At 34.3% G+C, this 27,812-nt stretch overlaps 1 protein-coding gene across 3 annotated transcripts in view; it reads right to left on the bottom strand.

Moving 5' to 3' along the window:
• Nucleotides 1–866: 866 nt before the first annotated feature.
• The window catches only part of TAF2 (TATA-box binding protein associated factor 2), a 79,085-nt gene continuing 52,139 nt past the window's right edge, over nt 867–27,812 (bottom strand). Inside the window, exons 23-27 of one of the 3 annotated variants that reach the window (XM_027854031.1) lie at nt 12,275–12,504; nt 9,136–9,291; nt 8,577–8,682; nt 7,069–7,191; nt 867–2,349 (exon numbers count right to left, since the gene is read on the bottom strand). In XM_027854031.1, coding sequence (XP_027709832.1) covers nt 2,087–2,349; nt 7,069–7,191; nt 8,577–8,682; nt 9,136–9,291; nt 12,275–12,504 — 878 coding nt within the window. In that variant the 3' untranslated portion in view covers nt 867–2,086. The remainder of the gene's footprint in view (nt 2,350–7,068; nt 7,192–8,576; nt 8,683–9,135; nt 9,292–12,274; nt 12,505–27,812) is intronic. The other 2 variants (XM_027854032.1, XM_027854033.1) reach the window with 2 other exon arrangements.

Here is a 27,812-nt window from a genome sequence, read left to right as displayed (position 1 = left end):
AATTTCTGGTACACAGCTAACCTCAGAATAGTAGGTATTTTTATATATAGTCTTTTTGCTAATATTTTTTTTATCACTATTCATAAGATATTGTTTTATAGTTTTCTTTCCTTTATCTCTTCCTAGTTTGGGTATCAAGATCATATTTATCTCAAATAACGTATTTAGTAGGATTATACATGTCCCTATTTTTTTAATTTATATAATGTTGGAATTGTTCTATCAATATTTGATTAAATTGATTTTTAATTCCAGCTCGTGCTAGGGGCTATCGTAAAGCAGAGGCATGGGGTGGGGTGGAGAGTTTGTTTATTGCTTGTTCAATATATTTCTCTAATATTAAGATAATCCAGTAGCAGTTAATTTCTGGTCTTCAGATATTTGACTGACTAGAAGAGGAATTAGAAAAAATTGCTCGGCTTCACATCAGAAATGAGGGCCAAATCAAATGGATGGTAGTTTCAAGGCACAAGTTTGCATTCAATGAAATAAATAACTTCCAAACGACGAAAGATGTCCAAAAATACAACAGCTTGCCTTGGAAGGCAGTGTATTCCCTGATACTGGCAATTTTCAAAGCAGTAGGCTTTGATTTACATGATGAGGATGTTAGAGATGGATTTATGCTTCAGGCAGTTTATTGGTTAAACTGATCTTTGAAGTCACACTTTGAACTGTAAAGGTTTCTAAGATTCTAGAACCACTCTGTCCTTTAATCCCAGCATTCCAGTGAGCTAAGTTTTTCATTCTTTTAGTACCTTCGGTATTGTTTAAAAAAAGAGAGTTACTACACAAAGTTCATAAAAAAGTATTTATTAACATTTTTCAAACACAACTAAATGGAACTAAAAGTTCTATTGTAAAAAGTACATTATTGGGTCCCCTTTGAAAAATCTTTACTGTGAAGAAGCATTTTTAAATTGCTTTTATTTTTCACTTCTCTACCAAGAGGGAGAAAATGTTAAAAAATAAAAACACTGCTGTTTGAACTAAAAGGTAAAGGAAGTGTAAAAGAAAAAGAGTAGTAAAGTAGCTAATGAAAACAAAGGCAAACCCATAACAATATAAAGATTAAATTATATCAACAAAATGTTTCACATGTATTTTAAAAATGGAAATATTACAACAGACAGTATCTGTGGTGTGTGCTCACCTAAGTGCCAAATTGTGGATGACATCATTAATAGGTGAATTTACGTTTTAAAAGTTCCAAACCGCTGTTAACTCAGGGATAATTTTGCACTATAGAAAAAGCACAGACAATCTGAAATATCTATCAACAAAAGCATGTGTTGGGTATTTATCTATTTCAAGACTGTCGATGTTTAGCAAAGAATATTTTATACATATACATATATATATACATATATACTTATATTTAATGAGGAGAAAAGCTACCTCACCAAAAAAAAAATAAAGGCAAACTTTATTGTAATTATAAAATATTGATTTAGGGGCTCATCAAGTGTTAGGTTATTTCTCATAAAATTACAACAACATAATTGCAAATTTTAAAATGTAGGTATTCATAATAAAAATCTGCATCCTAAGAATTTGGTTAAGGGAGAAAGAAAATACTGTTTATTCTCTCTCATAAATTCTGATGCTCAATTTCAGATGTTAACACAAAGACACTGAAATGGAAAAAACAGCTATAGGGAAAGCCTTTGTCTTCTCAGTAAGTCCAAATGCTGTTATACAATACTGTACTAGAAACAGTGGTTTCACCACAGATCTGGCAGCAGCTTCTGTTTAAAACATAACTTTGCTTCACAACATCCATCAAAAGCTATAAAACATAACTGATTCTGACAGTACACATGAAAAGCATGATATGTAGGGGGGCAGCCTATGCACGTGGGGGCCTTTATGAAGACAGAGTTGTCTAAATTTTTCTAAAGAGAGAAAGGGAATGAAATTGTTTACTTGGAACCAAAAAAATACCTTTTCCTAATAACATTTCAATTACATAACTAAAAGTAATGTATATCAAATGTTTAGAATTTGATTCTGAAATTTCAGGTGAGGTGCCACTCCTTTTGGGGCAATTCTACGTGCTCCAGACAAGTCCTCTTTGTCACAACCTTCAATCAGACAGAGATGGCGAACGAACTGACCGGCCACTGGCTGGACTATTAGAAAAAGTGAAAGGTTCCTTTTCTTTTTCTTTGCTGTCATGCTTATGCTTGTGTTTATGCTTGTGTTTGTGCTTTTTCTTCTTTTTCTTATGTTCATGGTGATGGTGGTGATGATGGTCACTGTGTTTGGATGAGCTTGGCTCCTTAGTGAACACTGAGAGTGGTGCGGCTGGTACTGACAGCACATTCATCTCCAAAGATTGTTCTTTACCTACAAGGCAAAGGTGCAAACAGAATTCACGATTAATAAGGGAAATGACATTAACAAAAAGTGAGAGGCTGCATATAGGGACAAATTGGCTCCAGCAAATTTATCATTCCAACACAGCCATGTAACAAGAGTTAAGAGGTCCTCTTCTTGATAAGAGATGCTACTACCAAGAATATAATGATTAACAGGCTGTTTTGAGCACTGCGATCAGGCAGCTACAAATTGAACATCTCACATCTAACAAATGTTTTACATAAGTAAGCATCAGGAGATATCAGGGTTCAACAAAATATGACTAACATATGTAAGTTATCTTAAAAGTATCATATAATAATTAATGACCTACAGATGCTTATGTGTATACAACCATGTAGAAGAGACAATATTTCTTCCTAGATACTTTGGGATGGTAGCATTCCACTAACACCACTTGGAGAACTAACTATTCATAAAATAGAACATCAATGAATACTAGTTGCTAGCAATGATACTTCAGTTTGAAACTGAGAGATCTTTCTCCTCCTTAAGAAAGGCTTCAGCATTTGCTAAAGTGAAAGCATTTTACTCATTATAGTGATTCACAGGGTGAAAGCAGATCATATTCTAATAGGCCCAGGGGGAAAAAGCACATTTGTGGTAACCTCCAAAATGGAGATGATCACCACTAACATGCCAGAAGTTGTTTGTTTGGGGAAAGGGACCCTAACAAAAGATGCACAGTGAGTGGAATTCAGTATGTTATTAATGCTGACTTGCACACCAGAAGTAGCAAAAATATATGATTAAAGAAATCTATCTGGGGAAAAAAAAAGATAGTCAGTAACATGCTGTGAAAGAGGTAACAGATGGAAAGTCCAAATGCTGCACTTGTATTAAAAAAATAATAAAAGAATAAAGAAGGCGCTTGCCATAACAGGCAGATCACCTATGGATTATGAGCAGAAAGACAGAAAAGAATTACACAGGACAAAAAGGCATGGATAATATGATCTACACTAGAGGAAGTCTTTGGTCACTGATGAGATCAAGGACCTATTAAAGTATTAACAAATCAACTTCCCCCTGACTGCCTCTCAAATCAACACCTCTAAGCTAAGAAGACGGTGCATTTTAGTAGCTATTTCAGATTAGGTTTTTTAAGACTAGGGCATATAACAATTATTTTTGGTATGGTGATACTGAACAGAACTAAAGTAAGTTCGTGTTACTGCTTTGTAAGAGCCACAGCTTAGCTAAAATTGTAGGTATGATGACCATAATTAAGGTATAAAAAGAAATCTTTGTGGCAACTTAAGTGATGTACATAACTGGATTTCATCTTTACTTCTTACTAAGGGATTCCAGTCTTTATCACTGAGCATTATATAGAATTTGTCAAACATGGAAAATGTTGTTCAAGAAGTGGGTAACAGTTCCAATGTAGGGAATCCAAAAAAAGGACCAAGGAAAGAAATGTATCTTCCTTTTCAGTTCTTGAAATGCAATTGGCACTTCCAATCTATAATTCTCTCATTCACCCTAAAAAATGCTGATGTTGGAATAAACTCTTGTAGTAAGATATCAGGTTCCAAGGACCAGCTAGCAATAGGTGCCCCTGACTCTCAGTTCTTTATATTGTATCATCTACCCATTTTTGGTGACTACTTGAGTCCTGAAAAGTCAAAGAAAAATCTATTTTTAAACACAAACTACTGAACTAAGTAATTGAACATATTTAATATAAAAGTCAAAGTCACTTAATAGCAAGGTGACTTTCTTAATAGAAAATTAATTCCATAAGATTAATTAAATTAATTAAATTAATCCCATAATTCCACATAAGGGATGTCAGATGAATTTTTTTCAAAATTTAATGTCATTTGAACTCACTATTTTTTGGCTCAAGAACATTAATTATATGAAATTTTTTTCCAGTTTTTTTTAAACGTGCTTTTAGTTGCATAATTGCTTTGTCAGTTATTATCCAAGATAGTGAAAATGCAAACTGAGAAGGTGACTTCGTTTGGATAATGAAGCACATTTTGGTAATATTCTTTTAAGATTTCAAAAAAAACTTCAGAAGGGAGAAATCTTAAGTAGTCCTTTAGCCTGTACTTCTACTTTTGGCTATATATCTAAGCATAAATTTTGTAATAACCTAGCATGAAGGATGCCTTTGGTTTTTCATCTATAATATGGGAAAACTGGCATAACTACTAAGAGTCATAGGATCACATATTTAATTCTGGGAGAGGACCTCAGAGTCATTTTACCAATTAAGAAACTGAGGCCAAAAGGTTAAATAATTTTTTTCAGGGCCAAAGTCTATTAAGTTTCTAAGTAAGAGTTTGAATTCAGGACTTCCTGACTCCAAGATTAGCAATCTATTTATTGTGCCACTACATGATAAGAAGTTTAACTGGTTTGATCAGGAAGTTTAGTTACAAAGGTCCAGAAATAACTATTTAAAAAAATTCCTTTGGGTTACCTTTTCATTAAGTCATCTTAACATATATTATAGATCTTTCTGCTTCCTAGTTGGCTAGCTTCATGCTCTAAGAATCTCTGCTCTTCTACAGTTAGAATTGTCTAACATCATCTAATTCTAAACACCTGTCTAGCTAGTTTGATGACACAAAAGCTAATAATTATGTTAGAACCCACACATTCAAAGCAGAGGATTATGCTAAATGGGTAGATGAGTGCAACGGTGTGTATTCTGTTCTAAACAATGGTCGTAACCACTTCAAAACTCAATTCCACACTCAATGGCCTTATACTTTTTACAAGGATTTAGAAAACCATGATAAAATCTGTAGTGATTCTAAACTAATACGAAATAAGTGTATAGAGAATTCCATGTATCAGCTCCTGGGACAAACTAGTCTATCATGTTTCCATACTTCAGTCTCTCTGGCTACCTGGGAGCCAATATTAATATACAAAGAGACATCTTACTCAAAATGTTATTGCGGAGCAGGGCCTCAGATTTCAATTTCTAAGGTATTATTTTATGTAATCTTTTAAAATAACATGGTGTTATTGCAAAAAGCTCCATAATAAAATAACAGGATGTAATTATGGAGAGAAGTGAAATCCTTATTGCATGACACAGGTATAAAAATATCCCAATTCACTCCATAACTGGAAAGAAGTCTAAATGGTCAAATGATATGAAGTGGCAATTTTCAGAAGAAAAAAATCAAAGCTATCAGTAATAATGTGAAAAAATGCTCTAAATCACTACTGATTAGAGAAATGTAAATTAAAACGACTCTGAGACAGCATCCCACATCTATCAGATTCATGACAGAAAAGGAAAATGACAAATGCTGGAGGGGATGTGGAAAAATTGGGACCCTAATGCACTGTTGGTAGAGTGGTAAACTAGTTCAACCATTCTGAAGAACAATTTACACCTATGCCCAAAGGGCACCCTCGTTGACCCAGGAATATCACTACCAGGTCTATATTCCCAAAGAGAGCAAAGAAAAGGGAAAAGGACATATTTGTACAAAACCATTTATAACAGCTCTTTCTACGGTGACAAAGAATTGAAAACTAAGAGAATGTCCATAAATGGCTGAACTAATTGTGGTATATGATTGTGATAGAATACTACTGTGCTATAAGAAATAATAAGCAGGGTAGTTTCAGTAAAATCTGTGAAGATTTCTATAAACTGATACAAAATAAAGTGAGTACAACCAGGAGAACATTGTACACAGTAACAGCAATACTGTAATGATAATCAACTGTGAAAGACTGAGCTACTCTAATCAATAAAATGATCCAGGACAATTCCAAAGGACTCATGACGAAAAGTGCTATCCACCTCCGGAACAGATGAACTCTGAGTGTAGATGGAAGTATGTTTTTTCCCCCCCACTTTATTTTCCTTGCAATATGGTTAATAGGTATTGTGTTTCTTGACTTCTTGATGGGTGGGGAAGAGGATAGAGGAAGGGAGAGAATTTGGAACTGAAAATAAAAATTTTAAATAAATTTTAAAATAAGAAAACAGAATCTTTGTTCCTTAAGAGTTCATTAGTTTCTGTTTATTCTGTATTTGAACTATAATCCTCTCTGCAATCAACAGGGGATCAGAATAAACACAACATATCTTAAAACAGGCACCCATTCCTGCTCCCCCATTTTTGTAGCAAAAGTCTGTAAAAATAAAGAAATACTTCTGATTATCATTCTCTCTTGTGTAAGCTCACAAGATAAAATCAATAACTTCTATGCTCTAAACCTAATATAGTGCTTGAACTACAATATCACAAAATGAAATCAACGGTAAAAGAAATGTTTTTAATTTTAACATGTGCAGCCTTTGGCCCTATTACTATGTAATCACTGTGTGCTTTTTAAGGAACAAACAATCCTCAAATGGTGATGAGTAACAATAGAATTGACTCCAGTTTATATTCCTCAAAGGGATAAAAGGGAAGGTCTAACCATTTCAGTTGGCATGCAGCACTATTACATCATCCAAGATAACTTGGAGTTAGAAAAACATATATAGCTGATTCTTTAAAAGAGTTTGTAAAACACTCAAGTTTTTAAGATTCTTTATTTTTTGCATTTAATAATATTGCTAAGTTCAAAGGTGTAGCTATAATTTCAAAGGTATAGATTTATTGTTCTAATGAGATAATGTATGTGAATAATTTGCAAACCTTAAAATGCTAAATAAATATGAGCTATTATATTTGTGAGTAAGAAAGTGAATCTTACCTATTCCTTTGCGAGACATATCCACACCCCACTGAGGTTTTGCAGAAGCTGTGACATCACAGCCTGGTGAATGTTGAGGCATCAAAGCAGAGCGGGAGCTAGCTGGCCTCAATTTTGAAAGACCTAAAAAGGCCAAACAAACAAAAAATCCAACCATGGATTGACTTATTTTTAAGATAGCAATGAACACATTGATTTTATTTTGTGATGCTGTAGTTCAAGCAGTATATTACATTTAAGAGTACAGAAGTTATTGATTTTATCTGGTGAGCTTATACAAAGAAGAATATTCATCAGAAGTATTTCTTAATTTCTTTGTTTTGAGAGACTTCTGCTAATAAAAAGGGTGGGGGGAATGGGTGCCTCTTTTAAGTTATGGTGCTTTTTTCTACTCCCCTGTTGATTACAAAGAGATGAGTATAGTCCAAATGAAGAATAAAGAGAAACTACAAACTCTCAAGAAACAAAGACTGTTTTCTTTTTAAAATTTATTTAAAATTTTTATTTTCACTTCCAATTTCTGTCCCTCCCTCCAGCCTCTCCCCAACCTGTCAAGAAGGTAAGAAATACAATACCCATTAACCATGCTGGGAGAAAAAAGCAAGAAAAATAAAGTGAAAAAATGTATGCATAAAATTTATGCTAAATTTAAAAAATAAATAAAAGGGAAAAGAACCTATTTGTACAAAAACAATTTATGGCAGCTATTTTTGTGATGACAAAGAATTGGAAACTGAAGGGATGTCCATAAATTAGGAAACAACTGAACAAGTTGTGGCATATGACTGTGACAGAATACAATTGTACTGTAAGAAATGATGGGCAGAGTGGTTTCAGAAAAATCTGGGAAGATTTGTATCAACTGATACAAAGTAAAATGAGCAGAACCAGGAGAACACTGTACACAGTTAATAGCAATATTGTATGATGATCAATTGTGAATAACTTAGCTCTTCTCAGCAATACATTTATCTGAGACAATTCCGAAGGACTTATGATGAAAAATGCTATCCACCTCCAGAACTGATGAACTCTGAGTGCAGATGAAAGCATATTTCTTTTATGATAGTTGGTGGGAAGAGCTAGCCCCCACATTCCAGGAGATGATTTCCAGGATGATGGCTATAAGGTCTGGTCTGGAAGGGGCATGCTATAAGGCTCTGGTGATTCCCTACCTGTTTGATGGCAGTTAGCCAGCAATAGTTGCTGGTGGTGAAAAAGGCAGGAGCCCCACCGATCTCCTTCACCAAACATACTTACAAGCAAATCACTTAACTTGTAAGTGCCCAGGCAGCTCTCTGAGACAATAAAGTTGTAAAGAAGTTTCTATCCAAAGAGTTCCCTACTCAAATGAAATAAAAAGTCCAGACCAAAACAATCTTGTTTTTAAAAAATCTATGAATACTTAAGAAGATCTAATAATTTTCATTGCTCACTTTTAAACTTATTATGCCCCCAAATTTTAAAAAACATCCACCATCCCTCTGCATGGTGCAAACTCATTGTACCTGGAGTTGACGGCCTTTCCAGCATGTTCAAATGATGATAAATAAAAGCCTGACTATCATGAACAGTGTCCATGTCAACCTCCTCCTCTTCTTGAGAATTTGAGAACTGCAATATAACAACAGAATAGAGGAAGGGGGAAAAACAATGAATTATTTTAATAATCTCTTCAATTCCTAGGAAAGGGAACACAGGGCATGGCCCCAAATTACCACAAAGACAGTCTTCTTACCTCAGGAAAGCATTAGAATGAGAAAGGATTAGGTGTATTATTAGGGGGGAGAAAAAGGAAATCTGATTGAAAATTTACAAGTAATTAATCTGTTTTTCTACTGTGAGAAGTAGTGAGATTTTTAAAAGAATTTCACAAATAAGACAGCTACATGATAATTTAAATTAAAGAATTGCCTAGATCGCCCAAGTTTCACTTGCTTGATCTTTGACAGTGTGATTTGTCCCAGACAGCTTGGAAGAAAAAGAACATTATAATTAAGTGAAAAGATTTTCCAAGAAGGTGAATATCCTATATTTTTTAGTTTAGTTTTAACCTATGTTCCTTACTCTGATTTTGAGTTTCACTTTACTGTTATCGTCATTCTTCTCCAATATTTGACCAGGTTCTAGTGGGGACCCCAGTGGTGTGTCAGATTTCCTCTTCACTCCCTGCTGATGAGCTGATAAATTAGCTGAGGCTTCCTTGGCAAGGTGATCTTCTTCCTGAGGCACCATTCAAGGTCAAAATTAGATTTTTTTTTGAAGACAAATAGTATTGAATAGTATTTGAAGACAAATAGCCCATAGTATACCTAAAATTAATATAATGGCTAAAGCTACCATGCAAATCAGAGTAGCTCAGTATCTAAAAGTTACTAGGCAGTGGGCTTAAAAGGAATTAATCTCCTAAAATCATTTTGATTTTTAATTTTTGGGGATAGAATTGCATATCATTGAATTTTCAGTGCATGAATCCATAAGAGTATGTTTTTTACTTAGTAGCTGAGAGTTATGGGAAGCATAAAAGGGGGAAATATGAATAATAAGAGATAAATTAGTAAATATGGACTGGTGTTGGAATAGATTGTTAATTGATGAAATTATTATGAAGTCCATATATTTAAAAACACATAGAGGAGGTATGAGATATCATTAACAAATATCTTATCCAAAAGTATTTTTTCTTAAAATTTTATATTCTATGCACATTTCATAAGGAAAAGTTTAGCTAAAAAAATCTATGTAGACATGTGAAATTTAAAATTTTAGTTAGAATATCAGTTTTAACGTGTTTTAAAGTTTTAGAAATACCATTAGAAACAGTAGGTGGAAAAGTTACTTAGTCTGCATTTTGGGATAAATAAAGTCTGCAGAGCTTAAGATAAAATTCTTGTTTGTAAAATTTCTAGATACTCTCATAAATCAATTTGGGATTATGCAAGAAAATATCTGTAAAATGTTCCTATCTTTTGACTAAATGATCCCACTGCTGGATAAATTACCACTCTTTCCCCTGTCAAGGAGGCCAAAGACAGAAACAAAGGTTCCAGATACACCAAATATGCATAGCTGCTTTTTTGACAGCAAAAAAAATAGAAACACAGTATGTGGCCTTCAATAGGGGAATTCCTGAATGTACTGGCCAAAACAATCAACGAATATGAGGAATTGGAAGAAACATGGGAAGACATACGAACTGATGCAGGACAGAGAATGAAACCAATACATAAAATGGCAATAATATCTTTAAAAAATACTAAAAATGCAGCAAAAAATTAATTACAATGTCCACCTAGAAAAGTGAGGATGATAAACACTCTTGATCTCAATAAAGAAGGAACTATAGATATGTTATCAGACACTGTCAATGTGTCAGTTCAGTCCAGTTCACTTTTTTTCTTTTCCTTTTCTTACAGGAAGCATGTTAAATGGAAAGATTGTGAAGTAAAAACAAAAGGCAGTAAGGCAACTTTTTAAAAAATGCCCCCCATATTATAATGAAATAGTTACCTTTAAGTTATGTTTCATAAACAATTCTTTACAAATGCTAATAAGTTTGTAAATAGAATCACAGAATTTCCCAGGAGGAAGGAACCTCAGAGGTCATCTATTCAACACACCCTGCAAGTGGTTACTCAGCTTTTGCTTGAAGATTTCTAGAGAGAGTATATACACCCTTTATCTCAAGGTAGCCCAAGAGAGAGCTCCAATTGCAAGATGTTTTCCCTTACATGAAGCTCAAATTTGCTTTTTGTACAAGTTTGTAACAAGATGAAGTCTAATAATCCTTTTCTTGTGGTTTAAAGAGAATTTATTAAGCACTCACTATATTTACATTGTGACAATCCTTCAAATATGTGTACACAGACCATCTTTCCACTAAGTATTTTCTTCTCCAGGTTAGACACCTCCAATTTCTTCAAATACTCATTAGGCCTAGAGACTCAAGGGCCTTCACCATCCTAGCTTAGTGTCTCTGAACACTTTCCAGCTCAACAACATCCTCCCTAAATTGTGGTGCAAAGAACTGACCACAATACTCCAGATGTAGTCTGAGCAGAGCAGAGTTCAGTGGGACTTTTCATTTCCTTAGTTCTAGATTTGTTGTTTCTTTCTGTAGCCTAAGACTGCATTAGTTTTCCTGGCTGTCATATCCCTCTACTCAGTCATGCAAAGTTTGTGGGACACTAAAACTGTAGGTTCTTTTTTAGATTAACTGCTATATGTCTCTCAGTTTATTATCTGTGAGGTAGATTTTTTTTAACTCAGAGTAAAACTTTATCCTTATTAAATTTCATCTTATTAGGTATGGTTCAATATTCCCAGCCTTCAACATCTTTTCTAATCCTATCATCCAGGGTGATATTGTCCCTACTGGCTTTCTGTCAATTGCAAATTAAGCATGCTGTCTTGTGTTCTTCTCTGTCTTGTTACCTAAATCCTGAGTAGCAGTCCTGTCCTTCCTTTGACCCATTTCTTTCCTTCAACTAGAGCTATTTTTTAAAAAGCCTTTTTATTTCCCTTAGTGTCAGTTCATCCTGCACTTTAGCATTCCTGATACTATTCCTACAGAATTTGGTCGATCTTTTGTATTCATCCTCCTATCTGCTCTCGCATTCATCTCTATTTAAAATCTAAGTTTAAAATTAGAGGACTATGTAAAGATAATAAAAATTGTGAATATAAATACCAAACATTGGCTGGTTATGATACAGATCTGTTTGAAGCTCTGAGAATTACTCATTCAGTTAACCATTCATTCATCCAATAAGCATTTATAAAGATACAACAGCAAAACCAAGGTGTGCCAAATATAATGGGAGATATCAAATTTTTAAAAAGCCTCTTCTTTCAAAAAGTGTACAACCTAGTTAGAAGTGAATCTTGTAATAAGTTAACATTCAGTCAAATTCTCTTCCACCTACCCCAATATACAAGCTTTATGACCAAATGCAATGGTCCTGGTAGGGGATGCAAAGTAGTAAAAAGCAAGATATCTGTATATATAGTATAGTAGTATATAGAACAAGATATTTGACTGATTGTGCGGTGGTCAGTATACTTCCCCTAAAACCTCTTTCTTATGGTTTTTAGATGGTAAAAAAAAAAAAATTCATTACCAGTAATTATAGTTCCAGGGATACAATTTTGTGCTATAATTAATATAATTAATTCAACTTTTTAAAATAATAAAAGTGGTTCTTACAGCATTCTGAAATCCAATCAACTGTGTGTGACTATTTAGGCTGCTCACAGGCTCTTGACTGCCTGCTACTGCCTCAGGGATGATGGTAGGATTCAGCACAGCCTTTTTCTCTTTCAAATTAAGAACCAACCCAAGCTCCGGTAATGGCAAACAAGAAGGTCTGCTGAGGCCAAAGAGAGTGAAGTACAGATCTACAGCACCACATCTTAGTCTCCAATCATGTGAAGTACCTAGTACAGAAAAAGAAAGAAGTTAACATGTAACATTTAACTGTGTAATTTTTCTATTTTAATTCTGTTGTTCATGTTAATATAACTAATCCAGATTCCTAGGACATAAGCAATCCTGCCTTTATGTTCATTACACATGAATGGAATTGTTCTATCTCTGAATAATCTCTGGTGGATAGACACCTAACTGAAAGATCTAATTAACTTGGCTAAACTGCAATGTTTAAAAAGGTACAGGAAAATAGCAAAAGACAAAGTAGGAGAGCAGCTTCTTTAGCAGTGGCATGCCTTACGCTACACTTAGCATAAAGGAAATACTTGTTTTGAAAACTGTAAGAACTTTTGATAAAGGCTTTCACTATCCAATGAAAACTGTTTACAAAGACTTCAGAAACCATATGACAGAAAAACCTGCTTATGAGGGAGCAAAATCCAATATTTCTTGAGGCAATCCAATTCCACTTCTAGACAGCTCTAGTTGTTAAGAAACATGTCTTTGTACTGAGTCTATATCTGCCTCAGAAAATTCCTTCAGTTCTGTCTTCTGCGGCCAAATGGAACAAGTATAATCCTTCTTCCACATGATGGTCACAGGATCAGATTTAGAGCTACAAAGAACCTGTGACTTCTTTCAGTCCGCCCCTCTCATTTTGCAGACAATGAAACTGAGACCCATAGAGGTTGCATTAAGCGTTAGGCCTAAGGTTAAAGGAATCTGAACTAGAATTCAAGCTCTTTACCTTCAGATTCAGGGAGTTTTCTGCTAAACCTTACAGCCAAATACTCAAATAAAAATATTTATTAAGTATCCTCATTCTGATAACATTGAGCCTTAATTATACAGAAATAACATTAAAATATCTGAAATGAGATAGCTTAGTTAAAAATTTCTAAGAATTTGAGGACTTGGCAGTAATCTTGACAAGGAGAGCAAAACAGGCACAAAAATTAACAAAATTTGGCCTGATAAAGGTAATATGGCAGAACAGAAAGAGGACTTACATTGAAATTAGAAGAACTGGGACTACAGAGAATATATCTAATCTCTCTTCCACATACAGCCTTTCAAATATTTTAATCGCTCAACAAACATTTATTAAGCACCTACTATATACATTGTGCTAAGCACTAGGGATACAAAAGAGAGTCAAAAGACAGTTCTTGCCCTCAAGAAGCTTACAGTTTAATAGAGGAGACAATATGCAAACAAATACATACAAAGGAATACAGGATAAATGGGAAATAAATAATGGAGGGATACATTTCTTAAATACTTAACAAAAGCCATCATTTCTGATACTTCCCTCCCCTCTTCAGTCTACTCTACGCAAAAGTGCAATGGATCTTCATAGCAAGTACCAACATCACTGAAGGTGTATGAGAAGCTGGATAACTGATCATGTCAGGAAATCTACCGAGTGGATCCTTATTTAAGTCTACAATAGACTAGATAAGCTCTGCGATCCTTTTCTACCGTGAGGTTCTATGATTATAAAAGAATTAATGCCAAAGTGGCATGCCCTACTTTTTTAAGCCTCATCCACTCTATACTCTAGTTCAACTGGACTAAAGTGGTATCTGTCCACTAAATATGTCCTATATTTTCTTTTTCAAATAAATTTTATTAATGTTTTCCATTTTTAAACATCAAAATTTCACCCAGCATAGTTCTCCCTCCCAGAAAGTCATCCCACATAACAAATATTTTTTAAAGAAAAAGAGAAAAACAAATCAGCAAAACAGATATGTGCACCATGCCACATCTGTGGAGCATCTATCTCTGCAATGGAGTAGAATAGGGAAGACTTCTCATAATTTCTTCTTTGGAACCATACTTGTTCTTTGTAACTTTGAAGCATTCATTTTTTTGTTTGTGGTTATTTCCATTTATGTTGTTATAGTCATTGTGTATATTTTCTTGGTTCAAGTTACTTATCTGTGACTCAGTTCATGTAGACCTTTCCATGCTTCCCTATGTTCATATTCACAACTTCTTAGTTACAGTAATATTCCATTTTATCCATGTACCATAATTTATTTAGCCATTTCCTAATTGATATCTGCTTTGGTTTGAATTCTTTGATATCATAAAGAGTGCTTCTATAACTATTTTGGCATATATGGGGAATTTATTCTTATCAGTGGCCCAGTAATGGAATCTTTGGGTCAAAGGTTATGGATATTTTAATCACTTTATAGCTTTCCAAAATGGTTGTACAGATTCACAACCCCATCAACGTGTACCTCTCTTTCAATATCCCTTTCAACACTTGACTAGTCCTATTTTTTTCTTATCTTTGCCAATCTGCAGGTTGTGATGTTAAACGCAGGATTGTTTTTATTTTTTCTTATTACTGGTGATTTGGAGCATCCATTCATATGGATATTAAGAATTTGCAATTCTTTTGATAACTGTTTCTTCATTATCCTTTAACCACTTAATCTATTGAGAAATGATTTTTGGTTATATATAATGTGTGTATATATACATAAATATGTACATATGTATACTGTTTATATATCTTGGATACCAGACCCTCTTTAGAGAAATGTGATACAAAGATTTTTTTCCCCAATACAAAGATTGCTTCCTTTCTTATCCCAGATGCATTCATTCTGTTTGTGTAGAAGTTTTCTAGTTGCATGTGATTCAAGTTGTCTATTTTATCTTTTATAATTGCCTTTATCCCTTATTTGGTTAAGAACACACCTACCTACCTACAGTTGTGAAAGATATATTATCTACCTAGCTTTAAGTATTTGTGTGGTATGCTCTTTACTATTAAGGGTCAGGAATCCATTTAGAAAAGATTGAAGAATATGGCATAAAGTGCTAATCTAAGCCTAATTTCTGCCAGATTGCTTTCCAGTTTTCCCAGCAGTTTTTAATTAAATATGAGGTTCTTTCCTAAGTAATCTATGTCTTCTGGTTTATCAAACACAGTTACTGAGTTCTATTATTTCTGATTCTTCCTTATCTAGTTCCATTGATCTACCTCTTTAAATACCAAATGATTTTGATGACCTTTTTAATTTACCTCTTTTCATTACTTCCCTCGATATTTCAGACCTTTGATATTTCCAAATGAATTTTGTTAGTATTTCATCCAGTTCTGTAAAGTGTCCCTTTGTTAATCTGATTGGTATAACATGAAAATGTAAATTAACTTTGGTAGCACTACATTTTTATGATGTTGGCATGGCCAACCATAAGCACTAACTCTTCCTCCAGCCATTTAAGTTGTTCTTTATTTCTTTAAGGAACACTTTGTAATTTAATCTATAGAAGTATTTTGTGTAATGTGATAAAGTGATAACCCAAATATTTCATGCATGTATAATTATTTAGAATGTAATTTCCTTTCCAGTCTCTTAGGTTATCATTATTATATAGAAATGCTGTTGATTTTTGAGGGTTTATTTTGTAGCCAACCACTGTGCTGAAGCTATTAACTTTCTCAATTAACAATTGTTGATGCCCTAGGGATTTTCTAAGTAAATAATTACATCAAGAGCAAACAGCTGTTGTTTTATTTCCATTATGCCTCTCTTTAGGCCTTTTTTTTCTCTCTCCTGTCTTATTGCTATTATTAGGATTTGTAGAACTATGTCAAATAACAAAATAAGTTCATATTTGCAAAGTATTCTGCAAACCTTCAAGCAGTAAATAAATGCTAGTTACTATTATTATTAATTGCAGGGAGAGTAGACATCCTTGCTTTACTCCTATATTTGTTAGGAAAGGTTCTAATGTATTCCCACTGTGGATTATGCTTGCTATTGGTTTTAAATATTTTTATAATATTAAAAAAAGGTTCCTGCATGCCTATATTTTGTAGTTTTTCCACATAAATGAGTGTTGTATTTTGTCAAAGGCTTCTTCTGCATCTATTGAGATAATCACATGGTTTAGGAAGTTTTGTTTTTAATTTTGTTGTTTTCCTAATATTGAATCATATTTGCAACCCTAGTATAAATCCAAGTTGGTCATGATGGGTGATCTCTTGGCTCAATCACTGTAGTCTGTGACAGGATTTTATCTAAAATTTCTCAATCAGTAATCATTAATGATATTGATCTACAGTGTTTTCCTTTTGTGATTTATCCCTACCTGCCTTAGGCATTAGGACATTTGTCTAATAAAAGGAATTTGGTAGGATACTTTCTCAAATTTTTGAGAATTTGTGTAGTACAAGTACTAAATTTTCTTTAAGAGTTTGATAGAATTCTCTTATGAATTGAACAGAACCAGGAGTTCCCTCCTCCCAACTTTGGTAGTTCCTTTACATCTAATCCTATTTCTTTTTTTCTGAAACTGGATCATTTAAGATCATTATTAGGTCTTATGTTTGTTTGGGTATTGTATATTTTTGAATTTTTTTATTCTGTTTCTTTTATTCTGTTTTGTCAGCACTTAATTGTGCATAGTAGGTTGTGATCATTTTTTTTTTGTTTCTTCTAGTTTTGTTATGATTTTTCCTTGATGGTTCACCATTGTATTAATTCAATTTTCTACTCTTCTTTTTTTAATCAAGTTGAGGATTACCAATTATTCTTTTCTAAGAATAAGCCTTTACTTTAATTATTTCTGTAGTTTTTGTTTCCAATTTACCTATTTTCACCTCTTTTGTGCTTATTTTAGATTTGCTGACTTTCTACTTTTTAAAATGTACTTACAATCCAATAATCCTTTCCTTTTCTATTTTTTTCATTTATAGTTTTAGGAACATCATTTTCCCCCTCAGGACTGTGTTAGCTGCTTCCCAGAAATTTTACTATGTTGTTTCATCATTCTCATTTTCTTTAACATAATTATTAGTTGTTTCAATGACTTGGTCTTTCACCCACTCATTAGGCTAAGATTTTATTGTTAAGCATCCATTTGAGTCTATATCTTTTGTTTGTATTCTGTGAACTGATTACTATTTTTATTGAGTTATGCTATGTAAACAATGTATTTTGCTATTTTTGCCATTTTCCATTTATTTTTGGTATCTTTGTACCCTAATAAATGGTTAATTTTTATAAAAAGTTCCATGTGGTACTGAGAATAGGTATATTTTTTAGCAGCCTTGTTTACAAGACACTGTAAACTTTTAAGATCTAGCTTCTCCAGCAATTTCTCAACTCTCTATTTTCCTTTATCTTTCTGTGAAGACTCAGCCACAATGAAACGACAATAAAATCTCTTGTCACTATTGTACTATGTCTTCCTGTAAGTCAATTCATTTTTCATTTATGAATTTAGATGCTATGGCATTTGGAGCATATGTTTAGTGTTGGATACTACCTGTGGGAACATGCTTTGGTGGGAACCCTCTCCCACCACTGAAACAAGATTTCTTTTCTTCTTTCCTTTACCCCTATTTTAATCCCTCTCTTTGTTATTTCACCTCTTCTCCTGTAGGCCCTCTTCAACCAGGGGAAAGACCATAGGAGTTTATTTTCCTTTCAATGTTACTACTGACTTGATTAGGCTACAATACATTTGCCTTTATCTTCTTCCTCTCTCTCCCTTTGTATGCATGTGTCCTTCCATTCTGAAGTTTAGCCCTCCCTCCACAAAAAAAAAAAAAAAAAAAAAAAAAAGGTCTTGTAAGGTTTAGTCCATGGTATCTCAGGCCTATTTCTCCATCTTCTATTTGATTTCTGCTTTCACCATTGTCTCACTGCATATTTTTAGAAAGAAATCTCTTAATGATCCCTCTGCTGTTGTTGTTAACCCATACATAGAAGTCTTTTAATAGTTTTTTTCTTTCCCTTTTTCCTGGAATAATTTAGTTTATTACTTATACCTTCCTTGGTAGTTCTATTTATTTACCTCATATTTTTGTTTTCTGGGGTGTTTACAAAGCAAATAATGATAGCTAGCATTTATATAGCACTTTAAGGTTTGCAAAATGCTTTGCAAATAATCTCATGTGATCCTCAAAACAATCCTGGGATGTAGGTACTATTATTAACCCCACTTCACAGAAGTGGAAATAAAGCAAACAAAGGTTAAAGTGACTTGCAGAGGGCCACACACCTATGAAATGCCTGAGGCTGGATCTGAATTCAGGTCTTTCTGACACCAGCATTCTACCCACCTTATGACTTACTCTGTTCAACTCTGGTTTTCTTTGTAGAAATGGTTCAAATGCTTTTTTTATTTAAATAAAATTTAGGTTCAGGCTTACAGGGTATGTCATGTTGAGCTGCATCATGGGTGCTTTTGCTCTTCACAACACATCACTCCATTCATTCTTGTAGTTTATGGTGGGTACAAAAGTCTTGTGTTATCTGGTTTTCCTTTTCTTTATATTTGAAGGTCTTTATTCTGGTTGTTTGCAATATTTATTGTTTGTCAGAGGAATTATTAAATTTAACCACTCTATGTCTTGGAGTTTGCAACATAGGGTTTTTGTGTCTTCTGTGTTTAGGAGCTCTGGGCAATTTCCTTGTATTATTTCTTGCATTATATTATTCAGATTATTTTGACCTGTCATGTCGTCAGACTTAGGTTCTTTTAAGTTATCTCAGGGCATCCTGTCTTTGATCTTTTTACTTGTATAGAGATCATGTTTTCTTTTAACATTATTGCTTTTTGCTTCTCTTCTCCTAGATTGTTCTTCACTTCTGTATATTTGCATTCCTAATCAGTTCTGTTTCTTTAGTGAGATATGCCATCATAGATTTAAGTTCTATTCTGCTGATTATGTATGTTATACAGATGATAAATTCTGCTTTGACAATTATTTCTCTCTTAAACCTTTCAGGATTATTTGGCTGTGGTTCCATGTTCACTTAGGAATCCACAGGGTCCTACATCATTAGATATTGATTGATTTTCCTTTTTATTAAAATATTTATTCATAGATGTCTGGACTCATTTAGATGATCTGGAGGCCATATTCACTTCTGTTATTAATATCTTCCCTACTGGTTTATCTGATTGTCTTCAAGTTCTTTAACTGAGATTTTTTTTTCCTCCTGAGAACTGGTAATTTGTCTCCCCACCCCATCACTCACTTCGTGACAAGATCTTTGCCTATCATTACCTAAGACCAAAGAACCTTGCTGTATATAACCCAAGTGCAAACAGTTAAGACACCTGTTGGAACAGGGAGACCAAGTCACGGCAACTGCTTGTGAAAAATAACAGCTCTTTAGCAACCCAAGCTGGCTGCTTTTGTATATCGGTGAACCAAGGGCACCCATTAGAGTGGTGTTTATGTATTTATATGTAGCCACAAAGCTTTAATGCCTAAAGGAGACTGGACTTGTTTGAAGTACCTTTGCACCACTAGAATTTGAACAGTTTTTGGTTTTTTAAATTTCTGTTACAAAAAACAACAAACTTCATGACTCAAAATCTTGAAATGATATTGGCATGACCAAAATAAAATTAAAGCAGCATTCTACATAGTAGAAAGAACACTGGGATAGAATTTAAGAAGTCCGAGTATTAGGTCTAGCTCTTCAACTAACTAGTTCTGTGACCTTAGTAAAGTTTAAGTCTCAGATTTCCTTATTCTAAAACAAGATTTTTTAAAGATTCCTTCTAGCTTTAAAATTTTATCTTTCTAAATTAACTGAATTCCAACCCCTAAGAAACTCATTAATCTTTCCACTCATGGCATTCTTTAAAGATTCAATTCAGCTCAAATGAACAAACACTTATTAAGCACCTACAATGTCCAAGGCATGATAGTAGGTACTATTTGTTCATTCACGTCCAATCATAATGTGCCAAGCCCTTCTATTCTCCACTATCTCCCAAAGTCTGTCCAAGCTTATGGTAATTGCTTCCATGATACTATCTACCCATCTCATCCTCTACCATCCCCTTCTCCTTTTGCCATGAATCTTTACCAACATCAGGGTCTCTTCCAATGAGTCCTGTTTTCTCATTATGTGGCCAAAGTATTTAAACTTCAGCTTCAGTATTTGTCATTCCAATGAGTAGTTTTAATTAATTTCTTTTAAGTATTGACTGATTTGATTTCCTTGCTCCCCAAGGGATTTTCAATAGGTTTCTCAAGCATCACTATTCAAAAACATTGATTTTGTGGTGCTCAGCTTTCCTTATAGCAAACATTCTTTTTCAATAGGTACTAGGACAAACAAAGAAAAATCAAACTCTGCCCTGGAGTTTATATTCTACTGGAAGATCTATGTAAACAAACAAGTAAAGATAATTTGAGAAGGAGAATACATGATGTCTACAGGTAGATGAAAGACCTCCCATAGGAAGTAGCATCTGGGCTAAATAACCCTTGGAGGAAGCTAAGTATTCAAAGAGATGGAAAGGAAGAAGGAGTACTTTCTAGGCATGGCACATGTCATCTTATTTTGTCTGAGAGGATAGCGACCATGGGAATAGAGAAAAGATGCTGTGAAGGCAGAATTAACAAGCCTTCACAACTGATTGAATACAAGGGAAAGGGAAGAACTAAGGTTGACTCTGGGAGATAAACCTGAGAGACTGACAGGATGGTTTCCTGTCATCATTCAGATTTCTCATTCCATTTTCCACCTAAGTGGCCTGGAATATCCTCTCTTCACCTCTACCTCATTAAATCCTTAAGTTTCTTTTACAGCATAATTTGAACACCATCTCCTTTACAAAGCCTTTCCTAATGCCCTAGTTATTAGCATTCTACCTCTCAAAATTACTTAGTAGTACATTGTACATACCTTGTGCTTACTTAAGTAATACTCTTTTGCCCTGTCCTTGAGGACAGGGTCCATTTCTTTTCTTTTTTTTTTTCTTCCCGAGGCAATAGGGTTAAGTGATTTGCCCATGGTCACGCTGCCCCAAAAGGTATCAATGATTTGATTTTTTGGGGGGCGTGAGGCAATTGGGGTTAAGTGACTTGCCCAGAGTCACACAGCTGGTAAGTGTTATGTATCTGAGGCCAAATTTGAACTCAGGTCCTCCTGATTCCAGGGCTGGTGCTCTATCCACCACACCACCTAGCTGCCCCAGTGCATTTATTTTTGTCTTTGTAATCTTTGCATCTACCACAGTGCCTTTCACCTAACTGGTGCTTAATAAATATTTGATGAATAGAAATGCTAAGTTGGATAAGGTTTGGGGAAATAGGGAATAATTGGTTCTATTTGACACATGTAAAGTTGGAGATACTGATAGGACACACAGAAAAAATGCCTAGCAAGCAGCTGGCAAGGCTGAATTAAAATCTCAGGAAAGAAATTATATTTCTGGATACAGAAGTCGAAGAATACTCACTGAGTCTATGAAAGGTCATAACATAATCATGAGAAATGAGTAAAGAAGGAAAATATGAGGCCAAAAAATTGGGAGGGCAGGACGCAGAAGGATGACGATCAAGCCAAGTAAATTCAGAAAGAATACAATCATACCAGAGACAACCAGAAAAAAAAAAAAAACAAAACAAAACCAGTATCTCAAAAGTCAATGGAGGAAAAATCTCTATAATTTTCTAGTCAGGCACATGAACTGATGGAAATGGCAAGGTACATTTTTAAATAAATGAGAGGGAAAAAAAAACATGCCCACCATCCTTTCACTCTACTTTTTTCTCCAGCAAGACTATTGTATAATATAAACCAATTAATATCTAATTGGCATTACTTTGCTGAACCAAAAATTTTTGGGAAAAAAAGTTTAATGAAAACTAGTATTCATGCAATTTTCTCTACTGGGACAATTGCTGAAGAGAGAAGCCTGTAAAGTAAACAGACTGATTTACTACAAATATACTCTTTCCCTTTCCTGGAGTAGTAACTTATTGACAGAGTAACATAAATTGCTACCAAGAAGAAAACTGGGTCTGTTTTTAAGACATAGTTGTGGAACCCAGAACTCCCATGATAACCAATGGAGTCTGAAGTTTTTAGGGAGATGAATCAGACAAACATCACAAACTGGCTTTCAGCAGTGACCATGTTACTTCTTTAAGTTAAATGCAAATCTGAACAATCCATATTTTTTTGCAATAGGTACCTAAATTCACAGCTTTCCAAAGCATGAATTGGCATGATTCTATTATACTTTACAAACTTTATTCCTAAGGGATAAAAAAGAGCTCTGAAACTTTTTAATGTTAACATTAAAACTGTTTATTTCCTGATACCGACATCTGGCAAATCTGACCAAACTGAATCAGAAGAAGTCACTTATTCCAACCCCTAGAGTGTAGCTATAAACTTTTAAAAAACAAATAATGATGTAAATAGAACAGTGAGCCTTCAATGTTCTGAATGATTTCATAGCTGTTTATATGTAATTCTTGTAGTAATGTGCCAAATGTTATTAAAATATAACTTGAGAGCAAAGGATAAAATTACCTTTATAATGAAAAACAGGTAAAGATACATAGACATTCTACTATATAGAAAAAGGCACTCAGTTGTGAATGAGATTTTAATTTATTTCAATCAATCAACAATTATTTATTAAGTACTTACCATGTGCCAGGTACTCCATTATGTACCAATGGATAGGAGTACGAAACAATCTAAGGATTTAAAGTCTCTACTAGCAAGAGACTTAAATTCTAAGCAGGGTGGCAAAAGATTAAAGTAAAAAAATACAAAAGTACACAAAATAGTTAAATACAAGATAGGGAAAGAAGGGAATATCTTTAAGAGTCTATGGTAATGAGGAAGTGCACTGAAGGTATGGAGTATCTTGTGTGAGAAACAGAAAGAAGGCCAGTTTGGCTGGATTAGAGAATATGGAAGGAGGAGTAACGTCCAGTGAAGCTGGAAAGATAGGTTGAGGCCAGGCTGTGTAGGGTTTTATTTTTTTTCTACCTGTTCATTAATGTTTATTTTTCCTTCTCAAACTAGTTATGACTGTTCTTTTTTATTAATTCAATTTTTATTTTATTTTCAGTCCTGAATTCTCTCCCTTCCTTATGCCCTACCAGTTGAAAAGGCAAGAAAAACAGAATCCATTTCAAGTACATACAGTGATGCAAAACAATTTCCTGCATTAGTCGTGACAACTCCCTTCTCCCAGCGCCCCCAAAAAGAAAGAGAAGAAAATATGCTTTAATTTATACTGAGCTCATCAGCTCTCTATCTGGAAGTGGATAACATGTTTCATCATAAGTTCTTTGGAACTGTAGTTGGTCATTGTGGGAATCAGAGTTACTAAGTCTTTCAGAGCTGATTAACTTTACAAGATTGTTCTTATTATATAAACTGTCTCCAGGTTCTGCTCATTCACTTTGCATATCAGATCATATAAGTCTTCCCAAGTTTTTCTGAAACCATCCCCTTCATCATTTCTTACAGCATAGTATTTCATCACATGTATAAACCACAACTTGTTCAGCAATTCCTGAATTGATGAACATCCCCTCAGTTTTCAATTCCTTGTCATCATGAAAAGAGCCACTATAAATATTTTTTTACTTCTAAGTCATTTTCCTGTTCTTTGATCTCCTTGGCATATGGTATAGATCTCTATGGTATTGCTGGGTCAAAGGGTATGGACAGTTTAATAGCTCTTTGGGTGCAGTTCCAAATTACTTTTCAAAATGTTAGGCTAGTTCACAGCTCCACCAACAGTGTACTAGCATACTGGTTTTGTCATCTTAGCCAATGTGATGGGGTTGATATGGTACTTCAGGGTTGTTTTAATGGACATTCTTCTAATATTTAGTGATTTGGAGCATTTTTCCATATGGCTATAGATAGCTTAGATTTCTTCCTCTCAACACAGCCTTATTCATATATTTGTACCATTAATCTATCGAGGAAAGGATCTCGTTCTTGTAAATTTGACTCAGCTACCTATATATTTAGAAATGAGACCTTTATCAGATAAACCTTATACAAAATTTTTTCTTGTTTTTTGCTTCTATTTTGACTGCACTTGCTTTTTGTGAAAAAACTTTGTAATTTTATATAATCACAATTATCCATTCCTGTGAACCCCTCTCTTTCTTATCAAGATCTCTGACAGCTAATATCTTTCATGTTCCACCAATTTGCTTATGCATCACTCTTTATGTCTAAATAATGTACTCATTTTAAGCTTATCTTGGTATACAGTGTGAGATGGTGGTCTACACGTAGTTTCTTTCAAACTACTTTTCAGTTTTCTCAACAGATTTTGTCAAATAGCAAGTTCTTTCTCCAATACGTGGGATCTATGGATTTGTCAAACAATAGGTTACTGTGCTCATCTGCTTCTATATATTGTATGCTATCTCTATTTATTCTATATATTGTGTGACCTCTCTATTTCCAACCCAGTACCAAATTGCGTTTTAATGATTACTGCTTTGTTGTATAGTTTGAAATTTGATATTTCTAAACCCTTTTTTTTTCCATTGATTCCCTTGACATTCTTGGCTTTTTATTCCTCTAGATGAATTCTGTGATTATTTTTTCTAGCTTTATCAAGTAATTCTTTGGTAGTTACTGGTATACCATGGAATAAGAAAATAAATTTAGGTAGTATTAGTATTGTCTTTTGTATTATACTAGCTCAGCACACTCATAAGCAATGAAATTTCTCCAATTGTTTAGAAGTCTTTATTTGTGTGAAGCTTTTTGTAACTATGTTCATATAATTCTTCTATGTAGGATTTTAAAAACTAAACAGAGAAGTTTACACTTTATCCTAGAGGCAACAGGAAGTCACCAGATTTGACTGAGTATAGCAATCACATGGTCAGATCTTTACTTAGGGAAAATTACTTTGGCAGCAGGGTGGAAGATGGACTTGAGTGGGGAAACTTGATTAGGAAGTTATAAAAGTGAGAGGTGATTATGACCTGAACAAACAAGGTAGCTGTGAGTGAAAAGTCCAGATTCGAGAGATGTTATAAAGAGAGAAAATGGAAAGATTTAATAACTGATTATGTGGGACAAGGGAAAGTTAAGGAGTCCAGGATAATGCCAAGGTTTTGAACCTGGGAGACTAGAAGGATGGTAATGACTTCGACAGAAATAGGGAAATTTGGAAGACAGCAGGCTTTGGCGGAAAGTGCATGAGTTCAGCTTTGGATATGTTGAGTTGAAGATGTCTCTAAGACAACCAGTTTGAAATGTTCAAGAGGCAAGTGGTGAATCGGGGCTGAAGCTCTGGATAAAAATTGGAGCTGGATATGTAGATGGAGGAGGGATGTAGACATAAAGATGATAGTTCAACCCACAGGATTGCTGTAGGATGCTGAAACAGAATACAGGAGAAGAGGTCTACAAAGAACCTAGGTAGAATAGTAGAGTGGTGGTTCTGGAGTCTGGAAAACCTGAGATCAAACTGTCCTCTGAAATTTATTGGCTGTATGACATTGGGCAAATCACTTCACCTCTGTCTGCCTCAATTTCTTCAATTATAAAACAGGGATAATAATAGAACCTCTCTGGGTTGTTGTGAAGAGTAAAGGAGCTAATATTTGGAAAGTGCTTAGGATAGTGCCTTGCACGCAGTAAGTGTTTAATAAATGCTTATTTCCTTCCTCTAGGAAACATCCATCATTAAGAAACATGATATGGATACTGAGCTAGCAAAGGAGACCTAAAAGGAGCAAAGAAAACAGGGAGGAAGCAAACCAGGGTAGAGAAGTTAAGCAAAAACACAGAATATCTAGAAAGAAAGGGTGGTCAACAGCATTGAATGCAGGACATAGACTGAGAAGGATGAGGATAAAGAAAAGACTATGCAATGGGATAATTAAGAGGTTATTCGTGAAGGTTTTTCAAGGATGCGGAGACTTGTGTCTGAAGGCAGTACAGTATGTACAAAGAGTGGAGGATGATTGAGGATAACACAGGCACATTTAGAAGGGATGGTCTTGGCAAAGAGAATGGCTACCACTTTGTCAAAGACTGGGGGAACAGAAGAGAGAGTAGAGAATATAAAGGGATTACAAGATGAAGAGAAGGGGAAAAGAACAAGCCTATGTGATAGGTTTTAAGATATAGTTTTAAGGGCCTATTAAAGTTTCTTTTAAGAAAATAATCTAGCATTTCATATTTGAAGAATCCAATAAAACTGATACAGTTGGCATATATATATGAAATTTGAGTAAACAACATAGTAAAACTTACTAAACAATATCAATAAATATGCATTCAATAGGATGCATTATATAAACAAAGCAAATTGCATTAATTTATTTTTAATAGTTTATTTTTCCCCAATTACATGTTAAAACAATTTTTAACATTTTTTTAAGTTTTGAGTTCAAAATTCTATCCCTCCCTCCTCCCTGAGATAGTAAACTGTATTAATTTAAACATCAAATGGCAGAATAAAAGAATTAGAAGAAATATACCATGTACATTTTGAACGTACCTTTCATCAGAAGTTTATAAATAGACTGGTATTCACTCAGCAAGCCAAAGGACAAAAACATCTTATACTTTAATAGATAAGTGATCACACCATCTTATCCTAGGAATTTTTATCCCTCTTAATAGTATTATTATGCCTACTTTGAGGCAGCTAAGTGGCACAGTAGCTTTAGTGTCAGGCCTGGAGTTAGAGATCAAATCCAGCCTCAGACACTTACTAGCTGTGTGACTCTGGGCAAGTCACTTAACCCTGTTTGCCTCAGTTTCCTCATCTATAAAATGAGACAGAGAAGGAAATGGTAAACCACTCCAGGATCTTTCATAACAAAAAAAAAAACAAAAAAAAAAACTCCAAAGGGGGTCACAGAGAGTTGGACTCAACTGAAACAAATTAATAACATCATGCCTATTTGATAAGTAGATGAATTAAGAGAATTTGTTATTAATTCAAGATGAAATTAAGAATAAGTACAAGGTTCTGAAAACTGAAGTAAACAGTTAACATTTTTATTCATTCTTTGCTCAGATTAAGTCCCACTGCTCCACTCCTATAGTAATGCCCTATGATCCATCTTTCCATGAACAGATGAATGAAAATGAATTTATTAAGTGCCTACCATGTGCCAGGCACTGTCCTTGGTGTTAAGGGCACAAATCCAAAAGTGAGATAGCCCCTGTTCTCAAATAGTTTAATTCTATTAAGAAAAGACAGAAATAAAAGAGTGGTGGACACAGAAGGGAGTTTTTGGTCTGAGAGGTCAGAGGGCTTATGAGTGAATAAATAGGACAGTAGATTGTCATGCCTTTTTGTAGTAGTAATGATAGCACTGATTTGATCACTATTCCCAGAGAAAGAACAAGAGGAAGGAGAATGGCAAGATAACAGGGCAGCCCTTGTTTTCATGTAGGTGGCTGGATGGTATTTGAAGCATAGTCCAGGAACCAGCTACACATAGTGAACTAGCTAATTTTTGTGAGGGTTATGATCTTTTTCCTAGTCTGGTGGGCAGTTGTTCTAGGTC

The sequence above is a fragment of the Vombatus ursinus genome, unplaced genomic scaffold, assembly GCF_900497805.2.
Source record: "Vombatus ursinus unplaced genomic scaffold, bare-nosed wombat genome assembly UNPS02010284.1, whole genome shotgun sequence".
Taxonomy (NCBI): Eukaryota; Metazoa; Chordata; class Mammalia; order Diprotodontia; family Vombatidae; genus Vombatus; species Vombatus ursinus.
Note: the sequence above shows the minus strand (reverse complement) of the source record. Positions and strands in the feature narration are given on the sequence as shown.